Consider the following 24064-nt stretch of genomic DNA (forward strand, 5'->3'; position numbering starts at 1 on the left):
AAACAAAGCCATGCCATTGTTCCCATGTACTACCAGAATAGCTGCAGTCAGTGTTTGCTGGAAGAAGTTCATTTGCAGTGAAGGGAGCTGCAGGCAGCAATGAAGGACAATGATGAGCAACCCTCAAGTGCACCAAATGATAACACAAGATGTACACAATTACCGGGGACAGATTGGACTGCTGTGGGGTCTGCACACAGTGACCCTTCAGGTATGTTTTCATTTTTGTATGAGCTTCTTGCCATAATACCTAACACCTGTGAAACAGGTTTCTTACTTGATCAGAAAAGGTGACTGGGATGTTTATTATCTGAAAACCCACCACACTGGGCATGGTTGAGATGTGGGTAAAAACTCCCTTATTTTAATAATTTGGTACCCTCTAAAGAGATATTATTAATCAGGCATCATAAGCATAAAATACTTTGTGTGGTGCCTTGTTCGACAGAATCAGACACACACAAGGTAAAGACTGAACAACAGGCTTTAATCCACAAAGACTTCCATAGACCCAAGTTGGCTGTGGCTGCACCAACTCAGTGTGAGGCCTCTGGAGGCCGGCGTAGGCCTATATCCCGGAGGGTGATTGACACCCGACTGGGTGGAGCTTGATCCATTCAGGCCAACTGATTGGCAGCCGGCCAGGTGTTATCCTGACCCCCTTACACTCCTGCAGGTACAGACGTTGCCCCCTGCAGTAGGCCGGAGGTGTACCACCACACTTTGTTATTAGAGGAGACACAGTTTCACTTACAGCACCAAGACTGCCTAGCGCGATCTTAAGCTGAATATATTTAGCACTGTGGTGATATGTAATTATACCACTAGGTCACCAGGGGTCATCCCGATGACCTTGTATATAAAGCAGTCCAGAGCTACTGTCTAGCCTTCCAGGTTCGTCTTGAAGAGAGACAAGACCTCTTAGTGTACATATTAGTTTATTAAAGCTGACTTATACTCGCACTGCTGGTGTGATTATTGTCAGTACAATTTAATAAACTAATACCATAACTACTAGGATGGAAGCTGCTTCTCCTCCAACGCGCATTCCCGACCACCTGGAGACTCTTCCTGAGGAATGGAATCCAGGGACGACCAGCACGCACGTGCATCCAAGGACAAAGACGGTGAGGGACCGCTGTACTGGAATCGTGGTAGAATGAGGGGAAGACCACAGAAGTATGATTGGGCAGGTAAGAAATGGCCAAGAGCCCTGCCTGCCTGTGGGTTCGCCGGTACAGGCGCCACCAACCCTAAACCCCAGTCCGATCAGAAAGTGGGCACCACAAGTGCGGGTTGAAGGATCTCCACAAGTCGTGCTCCTGATTGCCACGTATGTGCAGAATTCCGACCAGAGCCAGGGAAAGCAGACACCACTACCGTCACTCCCCCAGCAGCAGTTTCCTCAGTACCATGGAGGCCTGACACTACCGCTAGGATCCCCCCCTAAGCCCGCTGCAAATGTCCCAAAGCCAGAGACTCAGCCAACAGCCCCAAGCACCCAGGTTACTCCTCCAGCAGACACAAGCCCCACAGAGGTTCTACCAGCAGCTCCCAGTACCCCAGGGTCCTCCCTTGCTACACCTAGACCCAGAGACCATGTGGAGACCGGGAATGATCCCCGGGTGCCCCCACATTACCTAAGGAACCAGAGACTGTGGCTTAGCCATGTGCTGTGAGCAAACAGGCTGGAGCTCGACCCCAAAAATCCCGGAGCTGGCAAGCACTTCGGCCGGTGGCAGAGATGTTTTCTGAATTACGTGGAGGGTGCTGAGACATCGGATAAAGAGCTATTAATGCTGCAGTTAGCATAGCTGGGACACCACCCTTACTACCTTATGCAGGATGCCAGGTCCTACCAAGAGCCAATGAGCACTTTACAGAGGCATTACAGTAAGGGGCATAGTGAACTCCACTCCCAGTACAGGCTCATGACCAGGTCACAACAAGTAGGGAAGTCTGCCAGAGATTTTATACTCTCTTTCTTAAAGACCAGGCGAGAGATTGCAACTTTAAAGCAGGATGAGCTCAGGAGTATGCGGAGGACCTTATTAGGGACAGAATTGTTGAGGGCATACGGTCCACTGAGATGAGACATTGATTGCTGGAGAAAGGAATGGTGGGGCTTGGTGAGGCAGAGACTATTGCAGAAGCTTTAGAAAGCACCAGGAAAGAATTGGAGGAGTATTTACAGGACCCTGGGGCTGGGACAAACGTCACACTGCTGTACTCTAGCCCCACAAAAAGAAAAGTATGCTGCCTCACAGGAATTCACAGCAGCAGCACACCTTGAGGGTCCAAAGTGCTTTTTCTGTTGTCAAAGAAAGCACCTCAGAGCCCTCTGCCCTGCCAGACTGTGGAAAACGTGGGCATTATGCAAAAGTCTGCAGAAGCCCCAAAGCCACAGGCAAGGTCCATTCTCATGTTAATGACAGGCAGGAAAGCTCTTTTTTCTCCACAGACAAACTGAAGAAGACGAATGCCACGTGCAGCCAGCCATCTTGGACAAATGCTACAGAGCAGAGGACACAGTCTTCAGGAGATGAATATGACGGCAAGTACTATCAGATGGAAGGACACGAAGGACACGCCAGACTTGCTTCCCTACGCATGAATCAGGCGAGTCCACACAATTTATCTGATGCCACTGTGTGCATCAAAATTAATGATGTGAGGGTAAATTGCTTAATAGATAGTGGAAGCACTGAAAGCTTTTTTGACTAGGGGTTAGTCAACTGCGTTGCCCTCCCCACACGCCCGAGTGAGCACCGGATCCTGTTAGCAGCCAGAAGCCTTGCAGCTGAGGTAAAACAGTTTTATAGGGTTACTCTAGAAATCCAGGACACAAAATACGAATGGTTCAAATTACTAGTACTCCCTCACCTCTGTGCCCTGGTACTATTGGGGTTAGATTTTCAGTGCCAGTTAGAAAGCATTACAATAGTGCACAACGGGCCTCACCCCCCACTACGCCTTACGAAGAAACAACACTGCAGCCTGTCTGTCCTGAACAAAGAACCCCCTCCGGTGTTCACACACTTGACCCCAGAATGCACAACAATAGCCACAAGGAGCAGGAGGTACAGCCCGAGGGACAGAGCATTCATAAGGACAGAGGTCCAGAGGCTACTACAGGAGGGCATCATAGAGCAGAGCACCAGCCCCTGGAGAGCCCAGGTGGTTAGTAAAGTCAGGAGAAACACTGTGTCCTCTCCTAGACCTCCCAGTGCCACACATATTGAAAGCACTAAAAAGGTGCTTGAGACTGTTCGCTTACTACGCCCAATGGGTCCCCAACTACGCCAACAGGGCCCGCCCACTTATAAAAGCCTCAGTTTTCCCACTGTGCCAAGCAGCCACCAGAGCATTCAGGGACATTAGGGACCATATCGCTTAAGCTACCATGCAGTCCATAGATGAGTCGATCCTGTTTCAAGTAGAAACGGATGCATCCGATGTGGCTCTGGCAGCCACCCTAAACCAAGACGGACGACCGGTGGCCTTTTTTCCGCGAACCCTGCAGGGGTCAAAGGTAAGACACTCAGCCGGAGAGAAGGAGACCCTAGCCATTGTGGAAGCAGTAAGACACTGGCGACATTATCTGGCGTGCAAACACTTCACCCTTGCCACAGACCAACGCTGTCCAGAGGCACTTGAGCCATCCTTAACTACATGTCCCAGTTGCAGAGCTTGCACAATGAGCTGGGCCACCCAAGAGTCGTTAGACTGTTTCACTTCATTAAAACCCAAAACCTCCCATTTTCGGTAGAGGAAGTGAGGCCAGTAAACAAGAGCTGCCCCATCTGTGCGGAATCCAAACCGCAATTTTACCAGCCAGACAAAGCCACCCTGATAAAAGCTACCAAACCTTTTGAGCGCCTCAGCCTCGATTTTAAAGGCCCACTCCTGTCCAATAATAGAATGTCTATTTCCTAAACGTAATAGATAAATATTCCCGTTTCCCCTTCACAATCCCGTGTTCTGATACATAATCAGCCACTGTTATAAAATGCCTCCAACCCATCTTCAGCATATTTGGGTACCCGAACTACATACACACAGTCAGGGGTGCTGCATTCATGAGCGCAGAAGTACAGCAGTAACTGCACGAGAGAGGGATTGCTACCAACCGCACTACAAGTTACAATCCCAGGGGGAATGGACAAGTCGAAAGGGAAAATCCACTATCTGAAAAATTATCCTCTTGACCTTAAAAGCAAAAGACCTGTCTGTTACTAGATGGCAAGAAGTGTTGCCAGAAGCCCTACACTCTATACGTTCTTTGTTATGTACTGCCACTAACATGACCCCACATGACCATATCATTTCTATCACAAAGAAAGCCACGAAGGGCAGAGTGTTGCCTAAATGGATGATGATACCGGGACCTGTTCTCCTCCGGAAGCACTGAAGACCCCACAAAATGGACCCGCTGGTGGATCAAGTGGAGTTGAGGCACGCGAACCCTCAGTATGCCTTCGTCACATTTCCACATTGCCACCAGGGATCTCGTGCCAGCCGGATGTGTGAACAACGCGGAGGAAACACAGATGTCTACGGATCAACAAGGAGCACAACAGCTGTCACTAGAACAGTCATCCATCGAGTCATCCCAGAGGACTATACCACCCACCCCGGAAATCAGGACCCTGGGTACGCCCGCCCCACACAGTATCACCACCCTAGACTTGATGGCAGGACCTAATCCTATACAAGGGATCCCCAGCCCACACGGCCACATGGCCATCTAGTACTTCCCACTCCCACACCTCCACCAAGAAAGGCCAAAAGGCAGACCGCACTCCCCACCCCTATACCACTATCGAGGAGGTCCAGAAGGCAACGGAAGCCACAAAAAATTTTGGACTTATGAAGTTACAAACAAGGGAAGGAGGACAGGGTGGGGGGAACTAGGTCACCAGGGGTCATCCCGGTGACCTTGCATGTAAAGCAGTCCAGAGCTACAGTCTAGCCTTCCAGGTTCGTCTTGCAGAGAGACAAGACCTCTTAGTGTACATATTAGTTTATTAAAGCTGTCTTATACTCTTATACTCGCACTGCTGGTGTGGTTATTGTTAGTACAAGCACCACCCCTCCATACAAGTCATCATGGTTCATGAGGATAAAACTCACTCAGCATTTCTCAAGTCAGACTATCAAAACCTCCCAAAAGTCCAAAGAAAATTCTCAAAACATCCTGGAGGACAGGACAGGGAATGAAACATAGTGAAAGCCCAAAGTAAATTTTCAAAGTATTGAAGGAGAAAATAACATCAAAAGACAGATTGCTGCAAACACATCCAAACTTTTGAAAACAATGCAGGAGAGAACAGCAAGTTCAAAGACAACTAAAATGAAATTTGATGAAAAAATATGCATTCACTATAAATTTAGTTAACCAGGAAAGTCTGCAGACACTGTGATTGCAGTGAAATAGACAAAAGTGCTAAAGAAACTCAGTAGGTCATGCAACTAAAGGAAGTAAATGGTAACCTCACAAAAGGGATTCCTCACAAACTTGAGATGCTAAAATTAATGATGGATTATTTTCAGATCTGTGAAGTGAGCTGATTGTACTTCCCATTCTTGTGGTGAAATAATAATTCTTACTTTATTTAGTTGAACTACTAAATAATGTTCCTGATTTTAATAATTGCAAAACAGGGTGCACAAAGTCAGCATTTTTATCTACTACTATCCATTTTTCATGTGATTAATCTTATTTCTGAAATTTACAGCTGAAAACAGTGGGAATGGTTGCTTTTATTCATCACACAAATTATCATTCCCACTTTTCTGAAACACTCCCCATTCTCTTTCCTGTTTCTGGTACTTATATCATTAAATTATTGGAAAGATTCTTTTGTCATTCTCCAACAGATGCCATATATTCAGCAGAAAGCAACATTCTGTGGCGCTTTCGATTCTCTACCTTTGCCCAACTTTTCACTTCCAAAATCTCCTTACATTATTTTTCTTTAAATGTGTCTTCATTCTTACCAATGTTTTCAAGCTTCCTGATTTTGTTCCAACAGTTTGAAGTTGTGATTTCAATTTCCTCTGATGTGCGACTGCTTTAAAACACCATCCCATGGAATAGCAAGAATGGATGAGCCACGGTACACCAGGAAGCTGTATGGTGCATCATCCAGTCCTGACTATCTCCAAGAGCTATGCACATCAATACAGTCTATGAAAATATCCTTCCACAAAACCTTTGCACTATTTACATCTTGGAAATCTGCATTTTGATGATTCTCAGCAATATAAATTCTTCTGACACCAAAAGTTTTCCATATTCTCTTCATGAACACAATGCTAATAAAGCAGCATTCCACATGTGAACATTTACCACTGCGCCCTGGAATGAAAGGAAAAAAATTCAAATGGCACAGGTACCACAGAGCCAGAATATGGAGTCTTTCTGTCAATGCCATTGTTTTCAATCCGAGAAAGAAAACCCTGCAAGGCATTTTACAAATGAAGGCCAAAGGAGAGTTTGAAAAACTGCTTCCAATTTATCTGTGGGAGTGAAACAAAAAAATAAATTTCACATTCAAAGAAGGAGCCTTCTCTGGTTTTGGATTTCTTAATTGTATGAAATAAAACACCAGAATGCCATTCTAGATATTATGTTGGAATTAAAAACACTTCAATTCTTTTTTTTTTAATTAAGAAAGAGAGATAAATTATTGGGTAATTCTGGAGAAATAAATTAAAATGGGCCAAGTGGGCCCCTTCATCTGTAAGCTTCTTCCAGTAGTGTGATTTTGTAGAATAGGGAGGCAATATTTCATTCATGGAAAATGGGTGAAATTATGATCTGAGACATGGAGGATTAGGATTTGGATTAGGTTAGAGAATACACACAGAATAAGAGCATTGACAACATGTTAAACTACTGATGGTATAAATAGTGTCATTCAGAGCAAAAGCAGAGAATTAATGGCAGACTAGGAAGCACAGGTTTAAGATAACTCAAATGTCTCATCCTATGCAGGGGGCTGAAAACCAGAGAGCCAGAGGAGGTAGAGCAATGGAAGAGTATAAAAAGATGATGTAGAAATTGCTTGCACTGTTAGAAGTCAATGGGTTGCATGTGGTGGAAATGTTCTCAGTTGCATCTATTTCAATGCAAGAAGTACTGTAGAAAAGGCAGGCAAGCTTAGAGCAAAGAGTGGCACGTGGAATTATGACATTGTGGCCATTAGTGAAACTTGGTTACAGGAGGGGCAGAACTGGCAGCTCAATGTTCCAAGCTTCCATTAGAACCGGAGAGGGTGGGGGGGGGTGGGAGGGGGAATGAAAGCAGGAGGAGTGGTATTGCTCGTCAGAGAAAATATCACAGCTGTGCTCAGGCAGGCCAGACCAGAGGGCTTGTCTACTGAGGCTATATGGGTGGAGCTGTATGACCACACTCATGGGGTGGTATTATAGATCACCCAATAGTCAGCAAGAATTGGAGGAGCAAACCAGAAGAGAGATAGCAGACAGCTGCAGGAAACATAAGTTTGCGATAGTTGGGCATTTTAATTTTCCACATACTGACTGGACTCCCATAATATTGGCTTGTCAAATGTGTTCAGTGAAGTTTTCTTAATCAATATGTAGAGGTACCAACTAGAGAGAGTACAATACTGGATCTGCTATTAGGGAGCAAGACAGGTCAAGTGAGAGAGTATGTGTAGGGGAACATTTTGGGTCCAGTGATCATAATGCCATTAGTTTCAAGTTAATTATGGAGAAAGATAGGCCTGGGGTTGAGATTCTAATTTGGAGAAAGGTCAATTTTGAGAAAACAAGAAAGGATCTAGAATGTGAAGATTGGGATCAGTTTTTTTCAGACAAAGATGTGCAAGGTAAATGGAAAACCTTCAAAGATGAAATTTTGAGAGTACAGAGTTTGTATGTTCCTGGCATGATTAAAGAAAAGGTGAGCAGGCATAGAGAACCTTGGTTTTCAATGGATATTGTGGATTTGGTTCGTTAGGCTCAGAGCACCCCAAAACTCAGCAGCAAGACACATGGTTACTTAAACAAAAGTTGCTTTAAACATGAAAACAGGATCAAACTTTAACTTATTACTATTAATTTAACCTAACTTAACCCCCTTCTAATTCAAAGCGCATGTGTATGTAATGTGTATACAAGTTCAGAAAAGTTTTTTAATTCACAGTCTAATCTCACTTCTCACTCCTCCAAGTTCACCAGTATCAGGCAATTCTCATTCTCCGCACAGAATTTAACATATATGAATCTTCACCAGGCTTTGGTGTTTGAAAGGTGTTTGGTGTCAGGAAGGCTCTTGTCGGTTTTCAGAGAGATTTGTTGCTCATTGGACACAAACTGATTCCTTCCAATCAGCCACTTCAGTGTATTGCTGAAGAAACTTGACCCATCAGGGTTTTCCAGATGATAATCTCTTTCGTTCAGGTCATCACAGAGTTTTATTTCAAATGAAACATGAAACAGCTAGCCATTTCCTCTTGTATGGACCACAAGGGCTTTGAACAGGCTGAACTAAGAACTCACCACCCATCTTCAAAATGGGGGTTTTCCACAAGCTTGCCAGTTTGTCATGTTCCAATCCCAGCTGCTGGGTCTGAACTGTAGAACTGAATTCTCTCTCTCTCTCTCTCTCTGAGAAAACAAACCTGTTTGACTTCTCTCTGCTTGCAAAAGCACATGACCGTTCTAGAACAGCAAACTGCATTCAGATAGACTGCCATGCCAGACCTAATTAAGTCTGTTCATCTGTTGCTTTCCAAAACAATAATCCATTACTCCACACCATCAGTCCAATTAACACCTACTTGTGAAGTCTCTATAGGCATTCTTCAAAGTTTTTGCAAAGGCACTCGGAGCCTGGATTGTCTGGCTTGAGCAAAGCTCTGGCATTTTAAATGAGATATGTAATGAAGTGTTCGTATCTTTTTGTGACCCACACTAAAAAACATACCACAATTTATCTTCAAAAGCATATCTATATACAATATAAAAATAACATAATCTGTCACAGTAGAGAGAGGTGTATATAAGGTACAGGCAACATGGAGCAAATGAGGTTCTTGAGAAGAATAAAAAAATGCAAGAAAAACCTCAAGAAAGAAATCAGGAGGCTAAAAGAAGAAATGAGGTTGCTTTAGCAGACAATGTGAAGGAAAATCCTAGGGGTTTGTACAGGTATATTAAGATCAAAAGGATAGTAAGGGTCAAAATTGGTCCCCTTGAAGATCAGAGTTCGGCTTTGTATGGAGCCAACGGAGTCTGGGAAGATCTTAAATGATCTTTTCCATCAGGAAATGGGCAGAGCGTCATGAGAAGTAATGAAGACAAGCATTGAGGTCATGGAACCTATAAAGATTAAAGAGGAGGAAGTGCTTTTTGTCTTAAAACAAATAAGGGTGGATAAATCCCCAGGGCTTGACAAGATATTCCCTCGGACCTTGAGGGAGGCTAGTGTAGAAATTGCAGGGGCTCTGACAGAAATATTTAAAATCTCCTTTGCCACAGGTATGATGTCAGAGGATTGGAGTGTGGATTTCATTGTTTAAAAAAGGCCTCAAAAGTAACCCTGGAAATTATAGACTGGTGAACCTCTAAAAAAAAATTTAATCTGATTTCTCAAATATGAAACAAATTCAGGTCTTTTTAACAATATCTCATTAAACCTCCAACGATAAAATGCTTCCACCTTCTCAGCAACCTCACAAGAAATCAACAACAAAGAACAATCTGACAAAATTCTACTCTTATATTCTGAACTATCAACTCTATCTTGTAACTGAGCTGACACCAGAAAAAAATCTATTCTAGAAAAAGACTCATAGCAAGCAGAATAAAACGAATAATCTTTCTCAGTCGGATGAATTTGCCGCCATATTTCAACTAAATTAAAATCTTCCATCAATTCAATTACCTTTTTCGCCATCTTAGTTTTCTTAATAATTTTTGGAGATTTATCCAACAGTGTATCCAAACAACAGTTAAAATCTCCTCCCATCATTATGTTCTCATTTGATTGATTCAAATATAAAAAAAATCTGTAACAAATTGTACATCATCTTCATTTGGTGCATACAAATTCCAAGCTTCTGAAAACAGTTTACAATTAACTTTTAAAACCCTTCCAGTATTCTCAGAAAAAGATTCTAAAACAAAAGGCACTTTTTTTATGTATCAAAATTGCTACATCTCTGGCTTTAGAATTAAAAGAAGATGCCAAAACATGTCCAACCCAATCTCGTTTCAATTTTAAATGTTCCTTTTCCGTCAAATGTGTCTCCTGCAAAAAAGCAATGTCCACTTTCATCTTTTTAATGTAAACACACATTTCCTCTTTATCGGATGATTCATCCCTTTAACATTAAATGTTGCAAAATTCAATTTGCTCACTATGTCTTACAAACAAATCCCAACACAAACAACCCACACGCAAATTTAAACAAAAAAAAAGACCCCCCCTTTTCTAACCCAAAACTATAAAAAAATTTAAAAACCCTCCCCTTTAAGCCCTTTATATGAAAGAAAGAAAAAAAAACACCTAAGTGGTACCCCACTCTTTTGACCACTTGTGGTCTAAACCACTAGTGGCAGATGACTTCAGAAGATACACCCCTCCCTCCCCCACCAGCTGACATTCACATATCTCAAAAATCCCCAAAATAATATCGATAATTCAATCAACTACACCCAAAACTCCACCCGATTAATCCTGAACACCAGTAACACCAACAAATTCATCAGACTGGTCATCCTCTCCCCTCCAAGTCGAATGTTGCTCTTCAACATTTTTCCTGCCATTTCCATTCCCATTTCCATTCTGCTTCAGAGAACTCTGGGATTTCGCTTGTCTCCGTAACTCAGAACTATGTGGATTATTCGGCAAAGAATTAGCAAATGCCAAAGCTTCAGTTTCATCATCAAAAAACTGAGCTTGAAAATTTCCATAAAACACCTTCAGTACAGCAGGATACCTTCATAACACAGCCTTAGCTGGGTTAAACTCTTTCCAACGTCGAATCATATTTTGTCTTAAATCTGCATTTAAAAAATCCCCTATTATCCTGCATCATCATAGGGCCCTGATTTTGTCGAGCCTTCTGAACAGCAAGTCGCAGAATTACCTACCGATCTTGATACCTTAGGCAATGAATGAGGACCGCTCGCGGAGGTTGATCAGGAAAAGGTTTTCTTTGTATTGCTCTATGTGCTCTATCCAACTCCAATCCCCTGGAAAAGCATCTTTCCCCAACACCTCTGGTATCCATCTTCGAAATCTGGATCCGGATTTGAAGGATCTATACCTTCAAAATCTTCGGGCAAACCTACTATTTTAACATTATTACATCTGCTTTGATTTTCCAATGAATCAATCTTCTTCAAAAATTCACGCTTCTGAACATTCCAATTGGTAAGACAATGCTCCAAATAATCTATTTGTTCAGTATACCGATCCACAGTGTCCGTACAATCACAAAACGCCCGTTTAATATCTTTAAATTCATCCTGAACTACATCTACTGCTCTCAAACATTTAACTACATCCTGCTTAATTGATGCCACCTCTCCTCTGAATTCAGTAAATTGAATTTTACTTTCTTTAAAACCCTGAGTATCTTGAGCTGCCATATTATTCATATGCCGCATAAATTCTTCAGAGACAGATAAAGTAGTTTCTTCTTCCACTTGCACTGTTTGAAATGTCTGCAAAGTAGATTTCACTCTGGTAGCTTTCTTTAACTTTTGAGGCTTACCTAGAAGAATTTTTGCTGTTCTTAAAATTGTTTCAGTTTCTTCATCAGGTTCTTCTAATTCCTCCTCTTCCTCATCTTCCAGCTCCCGGACCAGAGCTTCCTGGGCCCCAAGACTCCATGTCAACATTCCCTCCCACGCAGACCCACCAGGATCAGGCCGCCGGGAGAGAGCTGACCCGACAGCCTGGGCCCAATTGGGAGTCGCGCGCATGGCCAGTTCGGCAAGGGCTCCATAGCCAAGGCCCTTTGTCTCGGCCGTCAGGCCCAGCACATCAGTAGTCTGCCCGACGAGCACGTGAGCGCGTTCTGAAGCAGGGCCCTCGCCTCCGCGAGGTCCTGCATCCCTGAGCGCGCAGGGTCTACATCTGGTGCACGACTCACCGACTCAGTCGGGTCGCCAGAAACGGAGACGCCATCTTGCGTTGTCAGGCGAGAACCAGGAGCTGGAGTCATCATTATCTTTGCCTGGATCTTCGGCTGCTCCAAAATCGATTTCTGTCGATCCTTCGACGAGGTAGGCCCCAGTTCTTCAGCACTTCTGCTCTTTTAAACAATGCTTTTTTTGAAGTTTGACCTTTATTGCCTTTCATTATAGCTTTCTATACTTCTAAAAAACTTAACTAAAGAATTTTTAAAATTTAAATACTCAATAAATTTCGGGTATTAATTAATCAGCTGAGGAGAGGTGGAATTACATGTCTACTCCCTATGCCATCTTGCCACGCCCCCACCCCCCCATAGGCTGGTGAACCTAACGTCAGTAGCAGGTAAATTATTTGAAGGTGTTCTAAGAGATCAGATATACAATTATTTGGATAGCCAAGAACTGATTAGTGATAGTCAACATGGCTTTGTGTGTGAGAAATTGTGTTTACCAAACCTTATAGAGGTTTTTCAGGAGGTTACCGGGAAAGTTGACGAAGGAAAGTCTGTGGATGTTGCCTACATAGACTTTAGCAAAGCCTTCATTGAGGTCCCACATGGGAGATTAGTCGGGAAGACTCAGATGCTAGGTATTTATGATGAAATAGTTCACTGGATTCAACAAATGGCTGGATGAGAGAAGCCAGACTGTAATGGTGGATGATTGCTTCTCAGACTGGAGGCCTGTGAATATCAGCAATCAGTGCTGGGTCCTTTGTTGTTCGTCATCTATATCAATGATCTGGAAGACAATGTGGTAAATTGGATCAGCAAGTTTGCAGATAACATTAAGATTGGAGGTGTTGTAGACAGCAAAGGTTTCAAAGCTTGCAGACTGATCTGGACCACATGGCAGATGGAATTTAGCAGACACAAGTTGTGAGGATTTGCATTTTGGAAGGACAAACCAAAAAAGGACACACAGGGTAAATGATAGGGCACTTAGGAGTGCGGTAGAACAGAGGGATGTGGGAATAATTCCCTGAAAGTAGTGTTGCAGGTGGATAGGGTTGTCAAGAGAGCTTTTGGCATATTCACCTTCATAAATCAAAGTATTGAGTATAGGAGTTGGGCTGTTACGTTAAAGTTGCATAAGACATTGATGAAACCAAATTTGGAATATCGTGTGCAGTTTTGGTCACCTAACAACAGGAAAGATATCAATAAGATAGAAAGAGTACAGAGAAGATTTACTAACACGTTGCCTGGACTTCAGGAAAAGGATAAACAAGGTAAGATTTTATTCCCTGGAGTGCAGAAGAATAAGGAGAGATTTGATGGAGGTATTTAAAATTATGAGGGGGATAGACAGAGTAAATGTAGGTAGGCTTTTTCACTGAGCGTCGGTGAGATACAAACCAGAGGACATGGGTTAAGAATGAAAAGGGAAACATTTATGGGGAATGAGGTGAACTTCTTCACACAGGAAGAGGTGGGATTGTGGAATGAGCTACCAGCTGAAGTGGTGAATGCGGGCTCAATTTTAACATTTAAGAAGAATTTGGACAAGTACATGGTTGGAAGAGGTATGGACTGGGGGGTTAGTGGGACTAGGCAATAAAAGATTCAGCACAGACTAGAAGGGCTGAAGGGGCCTGTTTCTCTGCTGAGATGTTCTATGGTTCTATAGTTCTATCAGAGATGTCCGCTGTGTTGCATCCATCCCTGCCGTGAAAACCAATGAAGCATCTGAAGCCTTTCCACAGATGAGACTTAACTTGCTGAATGTTTCCACAATTATCATTTTTATTTCAGCTTTAAGGCAATTGGCAATAAAAGAACCTGAAGCAGCACCAGGAAAAAAAAAACATTTTTTGCTGAGCAAGTTGTTACTTGCAATGTACTGTTAGAAATATTGATGGATGTGGATTTAATAATAATTTCCAAAAATAAATCTGAATAAGGCTTGAAAGGATTTGAAGTTCCGCAGGGAATGATAATGAAAATAGGTCCAAAATAATTGCTCTTTCAAGAAATAGGCACACACTCAAAATGGGCTCGATGTCTTTTACTGCTCAATCATTCTCTGACTGCATAAACCTGGACAAATAATTGATTCAACTGCATTAGAATAGTGTGTCCAGATTGAAATGCACTGTTTCGGTAAATAGGAAGATATCAGGAAGCTGCAATTAAAATTTGTTCAGTGGGCGCCAAGAATATTCAGCTTAGATAAAATACAGAAACCAGAAAAAAAATTGGGGAACCTTTATAAGTGCAAAACATATTCAAAGCACATTTTTATATTTCTTCAGGGTTTGATGTCTTTCCCAGTAATTGATAAATCAATCATTAAATGTAGTTATCAGTTTAAAAAAGGAAGGCAAGAATAACAGATGAAGGAAATACTCCACTGGCCAGTTGCATCAGTGAGAGAAAGAGAGTTAACATTTGATCATGTTTCATCAGGACTGTTAATCCAGTATCTGCACTCCTTCCTTTCCAGGAAAGGTGAGAAGAACTGGAATGTCCTGTTGTATACAGCAGGAGATTCCAGACAGGACATTTCTGGAAAAAAAAATGTACAACAGTCTTCCAAAGGAAAACAAATAAATTGCAGCAAAGTAAGAAAAAATCCAGTAAACTCAAGAGTATTTGGGAACTTCTGTTAACTTTCCAGAAACTGGCATGGTGGACTAAAGTTCGACACTTGACCTTTGTCTTTTTAGGTTGAATTCATTCAAGTTTCTTTCCAATAGGATTTTCCAGCCAGCATCTGAAACCAATTTCAGAGACTTTGATTTGATGTTCTTTTCTGTACAAGTAAGGATATCTTCTCGATATTGGTGGTATTTTACATAAAATGCTGATTAAACACCAGTTCCAATAACTATTTTAGCCATTACCCTGAACTGAGAAACAGCTTTGCTCCCTGCTCATCAACCTGAGGGTCCAAGGCCCAAGATGTGGCATTTTCATCTGGGGTCCTCTATGCCCCAGGCTCCTCCTACCTACTTGCAAGACAGCTGGAACACAACTTTATCCACATGCCTCTGACAACTGGTGCCACTTTATAATTGGCCCCTGAGGAAGTTTCATACTACTTTCAGCTGCGAAACTGTCTTGGGAATGCAAAGTTGATTGGGAAAATGATGACATTGAAATTCCTCTCCAGTCATCAGTGCCAAAAAGCATTTGAGAATATTGGCCACCAGTTGTACTCACCTCCTAACATTCAATGGAACACAAAGGAAGCAAATTTGGAAGATGAATATGACCAATGACTGGGACCTTTTCACATATTCCTCCCATCAGAGTTGAATTTCACCCCTTAATAACCTCAATTCCACTTTCCCATCTTCGTGTAGCAATGCTTAGCTCCTTGCATATTAAATACCTACAGTATTTAATTTTGCCTTAAAATATCCAACTTTGCTTTTTGAGAAAGGGTGTTCCAAAAGCTCAAGACTGAGAAAAAAAAAATCACCTCATTTCTCATTAATGGTAACCCTTCATTCTAAATACTCACACAAGAGGAATCACCCTCTCTACACATGCCTTGCAAAACCCCTCTGGATCTTATACATTTCAATCAATTCTTGAAACTTTAGATTAATTAGTCACTAAATTTCCCTTCATGAGTGGTCAGGAGATGGGGGGATAGTTGATGGAAATTTTGGGGAGAATAAATGAGATTTATATAAACAGATGCTTGATGTTCAGCATGGACTCAGTGGGCCAAAATGTCTGTTTCCATTCCTGTGACAAACTATCTATTCCAGTTATCACTCCCATAAACCTTCTGCAAACTGCTTTCAATGCATTAACTAAGGAGAACCAACTAAGGATGGTCCAGATACAACTTCACAAATTCCTGGTCTGCCAAATGCTTTGCAATTTTCCTGTCAAAATGAAAAATATTACACTTTTGCACTTTATACTTCATTGGCCACTTGCCTCGCATATCTACACCCATTTGTAGCATCGTATCTTCTTCGTAACTTTCCTTCCTCCTCCGAGTACATCTAGCAATTATTTTTAGTTATTTTCGACGGATCATTTACATAAACTACAAAAAGGCTCCATTATCAATCTCTGTAACACACCAATTGTAACATCTTGCCAATGAAAATATCACTCATTTATGTTGCCATGCTGTACACTCAAGACTGTTTTAAGAACATGAATTTAATGATAAATGGATTTGACGGCTCATCCCACATTTACATGATTTTGACAATCTCTCTGTGCTCATGTTATTTCTGGGGATATATGAAATGAATGCTGGGTGCTCTCCATATTTTTTGTATCTGAAATCAGGATATGAATCATGTAATGCATTGCCCAGTAACAGCATGAATGGGATATCTTAATTCACAGTCAGAGAATGGATTGCGGCACAAGTGTGTGTGTGTGTGTGTGTGTGTGTGTGTGTGTGTGTGTGTGTGTGTGTGTGTGTGTGTGTGTGTGTGTGTGTGTGTGTGTGTGTGTGTGTGTGTGTGAAATATTATTACAACTGTTCACAAGGAGAATAACCATGTACTCCTGACTGTAAAATTCAGGTTAATTTGATCTGTCACATGTCAAGATGGTCTGTAAAGTTTCTTAACACTGTACTTTTGAAAATTCTTAATCATTACATTGATGTTTACTGCCTCATATTTCTTAATCATCCATTGTATCTTCTCCATATGTAATATAGTCTTTAGTTACAATAACAGATGGACTTCATAAAATATTATCTGTTGCTTTCCAAAGTACTGAAGTTATTCTTCCCTCTTATAAATATATTTCGTTCTTTCACTTGAGAGCCTTGTATTTTACAAACCATCATGAGTTTATGGCATACTGCGTATCAGCAGAAACCATCGAGGCACTGAGATTACAATAGAATCAGTAGCACAACAGTCTTATTTATGCATGAAGCAGATGGCTTCACTCACATATAATGAGTTCAATTTTCCATGGTATTCCATACACTCCAACTAATAAGATTTTTAAAAATAGAAAAATCAAAATACATAACCCAAAAACTATAATGGATTTTTGCATCTTAATTATTTCCTGACTATTACTTGAACAATAAAAATGGTGATGTGCCATCAGAAATTCAAAGGCTGAAGTAACTTGCAGATGAGGGCAAGTCGAGACAAAAACCTTGCCTTTGGGGAGATTGGTGCTTTCCAGCAGAACTTTCCTAAACTGAAAAAGAATCACCCAAATCTAAATAGTAGTTTCCGATTTTGCTAGTTCTGTAGAATGAATGGATCTTCCATGAGAAGAGATTAAACTGGTTTGAAAGGAACTAGATCTATTTTCTCAGGTAAAAATTCTAAAAGGCTGGGTGCAACATTCCCTCAGGAATGCACCCAGCTGGGTTATGACTTGGATAACAAATTATCATCACCTTAGTTATGAACAATCCTATTCATAAGCACCTGATAAATGTGTTGTTGCTAAGGATGTTAAAATTACTTACATCTCTACAAATCTGGGAGGTAATATTTGAAGGCTGGACACATTATGAGATATTTTTGCAAGAAGATGGCTATAATGCAGTGACCACAATTTCACAAATAATTGCAAGTTCTTAACTGGCTCAGTTGTATTAGGACAAAATATGTTTTTGCCATCTGTTGTTAAAATGTGAACTTACAATTTAAAACTATGCTCCTGAAGTGAGAGAAGAAAATACTGGGAAAAACATTGGAGATTGCCTGGTGGATTTCAAACATTTGTCCTTTTTTCAAAAATTTCAAAAATCATTTCAAAAATTGTTCTCAGAGTTATGCATTATTAGTATGAACTACCAAACAGTGAACCTTGCAGGAACAAACAAAATATGACTTGAGCGAGATTTTTTCCAGTGACACCATAAACAGCTTGAACTTCTTGTAATCATCATTGAAGATCTTTTTAATCTACTAATTTAATTTTGCAATGGAGAAAAAAAATTGTGGCTGTGACTGTGATTGGAAGAAAACAAGTTCAACAAAGGATTGACTGGATTGACTGTGAAGCACTTACAATTTTTGGCATTCTGTTGGTGTGTTGAAGGACTACACCCAGAATAAAGGCTTATGGGAATTTAATTGGTAAAGTGGCACTGCCAATATACATTTATCATATCTTCTGTTGTGCACATTGTTTTAAACTAGTTTAATTTCACATCTAGTGAATACCAAACTTCTCTTAAATGGACCCTACATTTGACACCAAAGAGAAATGTATGAAAACTACAGGAAGAAAGGTAAACATCGCAATCAAAAAGATCATCGCTGTGCAGTTCACTGGAATCATAACATCTTATTTTTTTAAAGAGCTTTTCTGCACTCAAGGGTCAATTACATTAATGCCAAAATTCCTACCTTAAACTTGGCTGCAAGCTGCTCTGTGGCTTCTTGCTCTTTCTTCAGATTTTCCATCATCTTCTCCTTCTCTTCTAACAATTTCTGCTTCTCTTCTGCCACTAAATTATGATCATCTTGAATTGCTACTTTTTCCTTCTCCAAAGTCTCTTTTTGCTCTTTTAGGTAATTTTCCATGTCCTTTTCTATGTTATCTTCAGTCTCCTCGATTTCATCCATGAGTTCTTCTCCTTCCAGTATGGTTTCCTTTTGGCCTTTTCTTCTTTTCTTACTCAGCATTCCTCTTCTCTCCAACTGAGCCTTCAATCTTGCAATCTCTTCTTGAAATTCTCTCAACAATGCGTCTTTGGGATCTTCATTAATCCTTGGCTTGTTTTTAATATTCTTGGTCCTGTTTGCGTACCTCAAAGTTGTTAAGCTCTCTTCATAATTGCAGGATGCTGGGCCAATAGTGGCCACCATAATTGTCTTAGCATTACCACCTAAGGAGTCTTCCAACAGACGGGTCAGTTTTGAGTCTCTATAGGGAATATGGGTGCTCTTGCCATCCACCAATGCAGATATTACATTTCCCAAAGCAGAAAGAGAAAGATTAATTTTAGCAGCCTCTTTTAGACGCTCTCCTTGGACTCCAGTTTTGCTCTGACGCTCACTGCCAGCAAGGTCAACGAGGTTCAACTTGCCTACTCTGATATGATTCTCACCATCCAGCCCAAGCTCACTGCATTCAATTGTAACAACAAAAATGGCATGGGATCTTGAACTGTACTCATTCATATTGGTAGATGCAACTGCTCTGGTCTGATTCCCAACATTCATGACATGTTCTATTTCCTTGACATTCTTAGTTACAAAAGATGACAGATCTGAAAATTAAGAATGAATTCATTAGGTTGTATAATATTCTTTCCAAGTCTCCTAATTTCTGTAAATTAAATGAGAAAATTCATGTTTCTGACACTGTATGTTGTGACAGTATGTCTTTTTTTTTCGTTTTTTAAAAAATGTGTTTTATGTTAATATTGGTGAATAAAGAAGTAATAAAATGGAGATTCTGTCTTGCTAAAGAATCATTTTTCAAGATAATCAAACAAATCTAAAATCATTAATTGGATTTATCCAAAAAATGAATATGGAACAGAACAAAAAAATTCCCCAAATGTGGATATCCTTTGCTAGTGAAATGTGCTGGTACTTCTGCAGATATTAACTCCTGTCTGCTCATGTGAAAATGTGTTCTTCAGACAAATTCTCTGCAGAAACAAATGTAAATCAATGAGGTGAATGTACACAATAACCACACCGACTTGACAATCAATAAAATTATAGAGCTAAAAGAGGTGCAGGAAACCATTAAGCTTCATCTCAAACCTATTCGTATCAAAAGAGCTGCAATGATTAGGCTTAAGCCTGGACTTTGTCGAACATGAACATATGTCAGCAAGACCCCAACCTACTGTGGAATGAATGAGCATGGATGCAAGGGGCACATAAAGAGAGTTGAACTTCCGCCAGTGATAAATAAGTTGTGGTGTTTATCTGCTTTCCCTGACTGGAAAGCATTGACAGTGAAGATGAAACTGTTTTCTGTCATCATATGGAGAAAATAAAAATCAGAGGAATAAATGGAAAATCCAACCTTTCAGCTGTTGGATGAGTTATTATTAAAACAGCGATTGAAAGGTTTAATTGAAAATAATGCTGTCTGCATTTTGCTGAGGTTATTGAATAGGAATATCAGATAATCCAATGACTAGAAAAGAAAAAGGCCAAAGACTTTCAACTGATTCCAACTGCATTTGACCACGATCCAAAGCTGTGCCACATACTGACGGCTCGATGAAGACGGAGCTGAATACACTGAGGCCACACCATCAGCTGAATATGACCCTTGTCCAGTTGTGCTGATGGAGGCTGCGATCTTGATTTCTCCCGCGGCTCGGTCCATGAGCGGATCCCTTCTTTGAAAAGTGGAAACTGGAATTATCGCCCGGCCCGTTCATCTCCCACGTGAAAAGAAAGGGTCTACTGGCTTCCCGCCGCCTCCTCCCGTCATCTGTGAAGGAAACAAACAGAATCGCCGGTCTCCACGGCACAGTGTCCACTCCGAAAGCAACGGCCACCCAATCTCAATCCCAAGTGATGTGGAAAGGAATAAAATGAATTGTTATGTCATGTGCAACTTTGAAGAAACAAATACATGATTTACCTTTGATATAAACGCCAGTTTCTGGTTTTTCTTTCAACTCCAGCTTTTTGTTCTGGTCCTTGCTCAGAAGGTCTCGGATCTCCTCCTGGTAGATCTCCAGGTAGGAAGCCCTCACAAGATACTGCTGGTCCTGGGACCGCGAGATGTGGGTGAAAATGTGCTCGAACGCATTGGGGAGGATTCCTCTTTTCTCTTGGTCGGCCCAGATTCCTTGCATGGTGTACGTTTTCCCCGTGCCTGTCTGACCATAAGCAAATACTGTCCCGTTGAAGCCCTGTAAGACCGAGTCCACCAAAGGGCGGACCGTCTCGTCATACAGGTCGCTTTGCTTGGAACTGTTTTCATAGACGGCATCGAATGTGAAGCTCTTGGGCATCTCGCTGGATGTGGCTTTGGGGTTCCGAACAGACACCTGTCCCACTTTTACATCCATCACCACGATCTGCTCGCAAGCAGCCGCCTCTTCTTTCCCATTCATTGGGCGACATCTGACAACCACCTTCACCGCTTCGCAAGCCTTGGCTTTAGACATTTTTTTTTGTTTGTTTATTTTGGAGCTGGTGACCTCGTTTGTTCAAAATGAAGGCTTCTTAATGCAGATTAAATGGCATAACAGCTCGCTGTATGTATTGTGTCTGCAATAAAGCAATGCATACGTTACGCATCGTGACTCAGAACAGCATGCAAAGCCATGCATTCAGTCGATGCTCCCCACATACAAACCTGAGCCGAGAAGGGTGCGCTGCACAGGGATCATCTGCAGGGCAGGGAAACGGGAGATCAGATCCTCCACGGTGGTAATTTTCACCCATTTGCAGCTGGCAACGCCTTTTTCATTCGGATGGTGAGAATTAAGCCATTGCAACCGCTAGACCGTTAAAAAACAACCCCACAGTGGGCAGGGGAGCTGCTCAATGTGCAGATGCTGATCCTGTCGACCAGAGAAGGACGCCCAATCCTGGGGAGGATGGGGACAAACCCAGCCCGCACCAAGTGACCAGGATGACATCATGTCTGATCCGCCCCGAACATGCCGTCACCGAGGCCCCAGTGAACACCGGGAATTGGAGTTCTAGTCGGTTGCAGTGATGGGTGAAACTGTGGCAGGTTGGAAGCGTCGATTTCTCATTAAATCAGCCATGTGTCTGTCCCGCTGCCCACCTCTGGTACTGGAGCTGTAACCTTTTAAAAGATGATCACTCCTGGTGAAGTAGAACCAACAAAAAATATTTAAAATGTACCATATTTTTCTTTAGGTGGAAAAAGGCATCATATTTGAGATCAATCTTGAAGACGGGAACTGGTGCTGTCTGTATGCAAGTGGGAAGGTCTCACATGCAGGAAGAGAATCCTGGCTCACATCAGGAGTGTTGCCCTGGACATTTGGAGACAAGTGTCCTGCTCGCAACAAGAATGGGCATGCATACCAAAACTGTGCTTTGATAATCTTTGTCGAAGGGTGGAACAAATGCAGATGCCCTTTACCTCATGGATGACCCTCATGGCTCCTGGGAAATAGATCAAAAAATAATGTCATGTACAGAAATGGTCTGGGCAATGTTATCACTATTGGAAAATGTTGTGAGACCTTGTTAAATTTGTCAATATAAATTCCTGAAATGCTTTTCCTCTGTCAACATAGTACACCTTATGAAAAAGTGTGATGGATACACCTGCACCTTTGTCCACTTTTGAAAGTTTTTTTTTGGAAATTCTTTATTTATCGCACTATGAACCATATCAACCAAAATATGCACAGATGTATCTCTTTAAATATGCACAGTGACATATTCTCTTTTTCCTCCATCCCTCCCTCCACCCTTCCCATTAAACATATAACATACAATAAAACAACATCTTTGTACAAAAGAAAAGCAAACAAGAAAGACGTGTCATCTACTTATACACATTAAATCTGATCGTGTTTATCTTCTTATCCTTTTAGGTGGTGGAGGTCCGAAGCCGGCTCTTTCTGTAATGTTCCATGTATGGTTCCCAGATTTTTTCAAACAATGCAACCTAGTCTTTTAAATTGTATGTAATTTTTTCCAATGGAATACACTTGTTCATTTCCATGTACTATTGTTGTATTTTCAGGCTCTCTTCGATTTTCCAAGTTGACATTATACATTCTTTTGCTACTGCTAAGGCTATCATAATGAATCTTTTTTTTGCGCTTTATCCAATTTGAGACGTAGTTCTTTACTTTTTATGATATTTAAAAGACAAATTTCTGGATTTTTTGGGTTTTTTTGTGATTTTATTTAATATCTAATTAGTTCTTCCCAAAATGTATTCACTTTCGTGCATGCCCAAATTGCGTGTATTGTTGTTCCAATTTCATTTTTACAGCAAAAGCATTTATCCAATATTGTTGGGTCCCATTCTCTTAATTTTTGAGGGGTGACATATAGCCTGTGTAGCCAATCATATTGTATCATACATAACCTTGTGTTTATTGTATTCTTCATCATTCCAGAACTTAATTTTTCCCATGTTTAAGTCCTTTTCCCGTCCTTGTTTAGGTTTGTACCTTATTTCATCATTTTCCTTGCCTTGCAGTTTAATGTACATATTTGTTATAAATCTTTTAATTATCATTGTATCTGTAATTACATATTCAAAGCTTCCATCTGGTAGACTCAATCTACTTCCCAATTTGTCCTTCAAATAAGCTTTCAATTAATGATATGTAAACATTGTACCGTGACTACTGTATTTATCCTTCAATTGTTCAAATGTTAATAAATTATTTCCCAAAACACAATTTTCTATTCTTTTGATTCCTTTTCTCTCCCATTCTCTAAAAAAATAAGTTATCTATTGTAAAAGGGATTAGTGGATTTTGCATCAATAGCATTTTTGGTATTTGGCAATTTATTTTTTTCATTTCTACATGTATCTTCTTCCATATTTTAAGTTAAGTGATGCAGTACTGGTGAATTGTTATATTGCACCAGCTTCTCATCCCATTTATAAATAATATGTTCTGGTACCTTCTCTCCTATCTTATCTAGCTCTATCTTTGTCCAATCCAATTTTCCTCGTCTGATAAAAATCTGATAAGTACCTCAATTGTGCAGCTCTGTAATAATTTTTGAAATTTTGTAACTGGAATCCACCTTGATTATACCTCTCTGTTAATTTATCTAGTGCAACCCTTGATTTTCTCCCTTTCCATAAGAACTTCCTTATTATTCTCCTTAGTTTTGCAAAGAATTTCTCTGTTAAGGGAATTGGTAATGTTTGAAATAAATATTGTATCCATGGGAGTATGTTCATTTTAATGCAATTCCCCCTCCCTATCAACGTTAGCGGTAATTCTTTCCAATTTTCTAAGTCTTCCTGTATTTTTCTTATTAATGGCT

At 41.0% G+C, this 24064-nt stretch overlaps 1 protein-coding gene and 1 pseudogene across 2 annotated transcripts in view; both read right to left on the reverse strand.

The window, feature by feature from the left end:
* Positions 1 to 9931, reverse strand: part of LOC138736863 (isoleucine--tRNA ligase, cytoplasmic pseudogene) — a 101670-nt pseudogene extending 91739 nt beyond the window's left edge.
* Positions 1 to 21781, reverse strand: part of LOC138737645 (kinesin-like protein KIF3C) — a 186638-nt gene extending 164857 nt beyond the window's left edge. Inside the window, exons 1-3 of one of the 2 annotated variants that reach the window (XM_069888269.1) lie at positions 21420 to 21781; positions 20697 to 21331; positions 18488 to 19353 (exon numbers count right to left, since the gene is read on the reverse strand). In XM_069888269.1, coding sequence (XP_069744370.1) covers positions 18488 to 19353; positions 20697 to 21228 — 1398 coding nt within the window. In that variant the 5' untranslated portion in view covers positions 21229 to 21331; positions 21420 to 21781. The remainder of the gene's footprint in view (positions 1 to 18487; positions 19354 to 20696; positions 21332 to 21419) is intronic. The other variant, XM_069888270.1, reaches the window with a different exon arrangement.
* Between the last annotated feature and the right edge of the window lie 2283 nt (positions 21782 to 24064).

This window comes from Narcine bancroftii, chromosome 6 (genome assembly GCF_036971445.1).
Source record: "Narcine bancroftii isolate sNarBan1 chromosome 6, sNarBan1.hap1, whole genome shotgun sequence".
NCBI lineage: Eukaryota > Metazoa > Chordata > Chondrichthyes > Torpediniformes > Narcinidae > Narcine > Narcine bancroftii.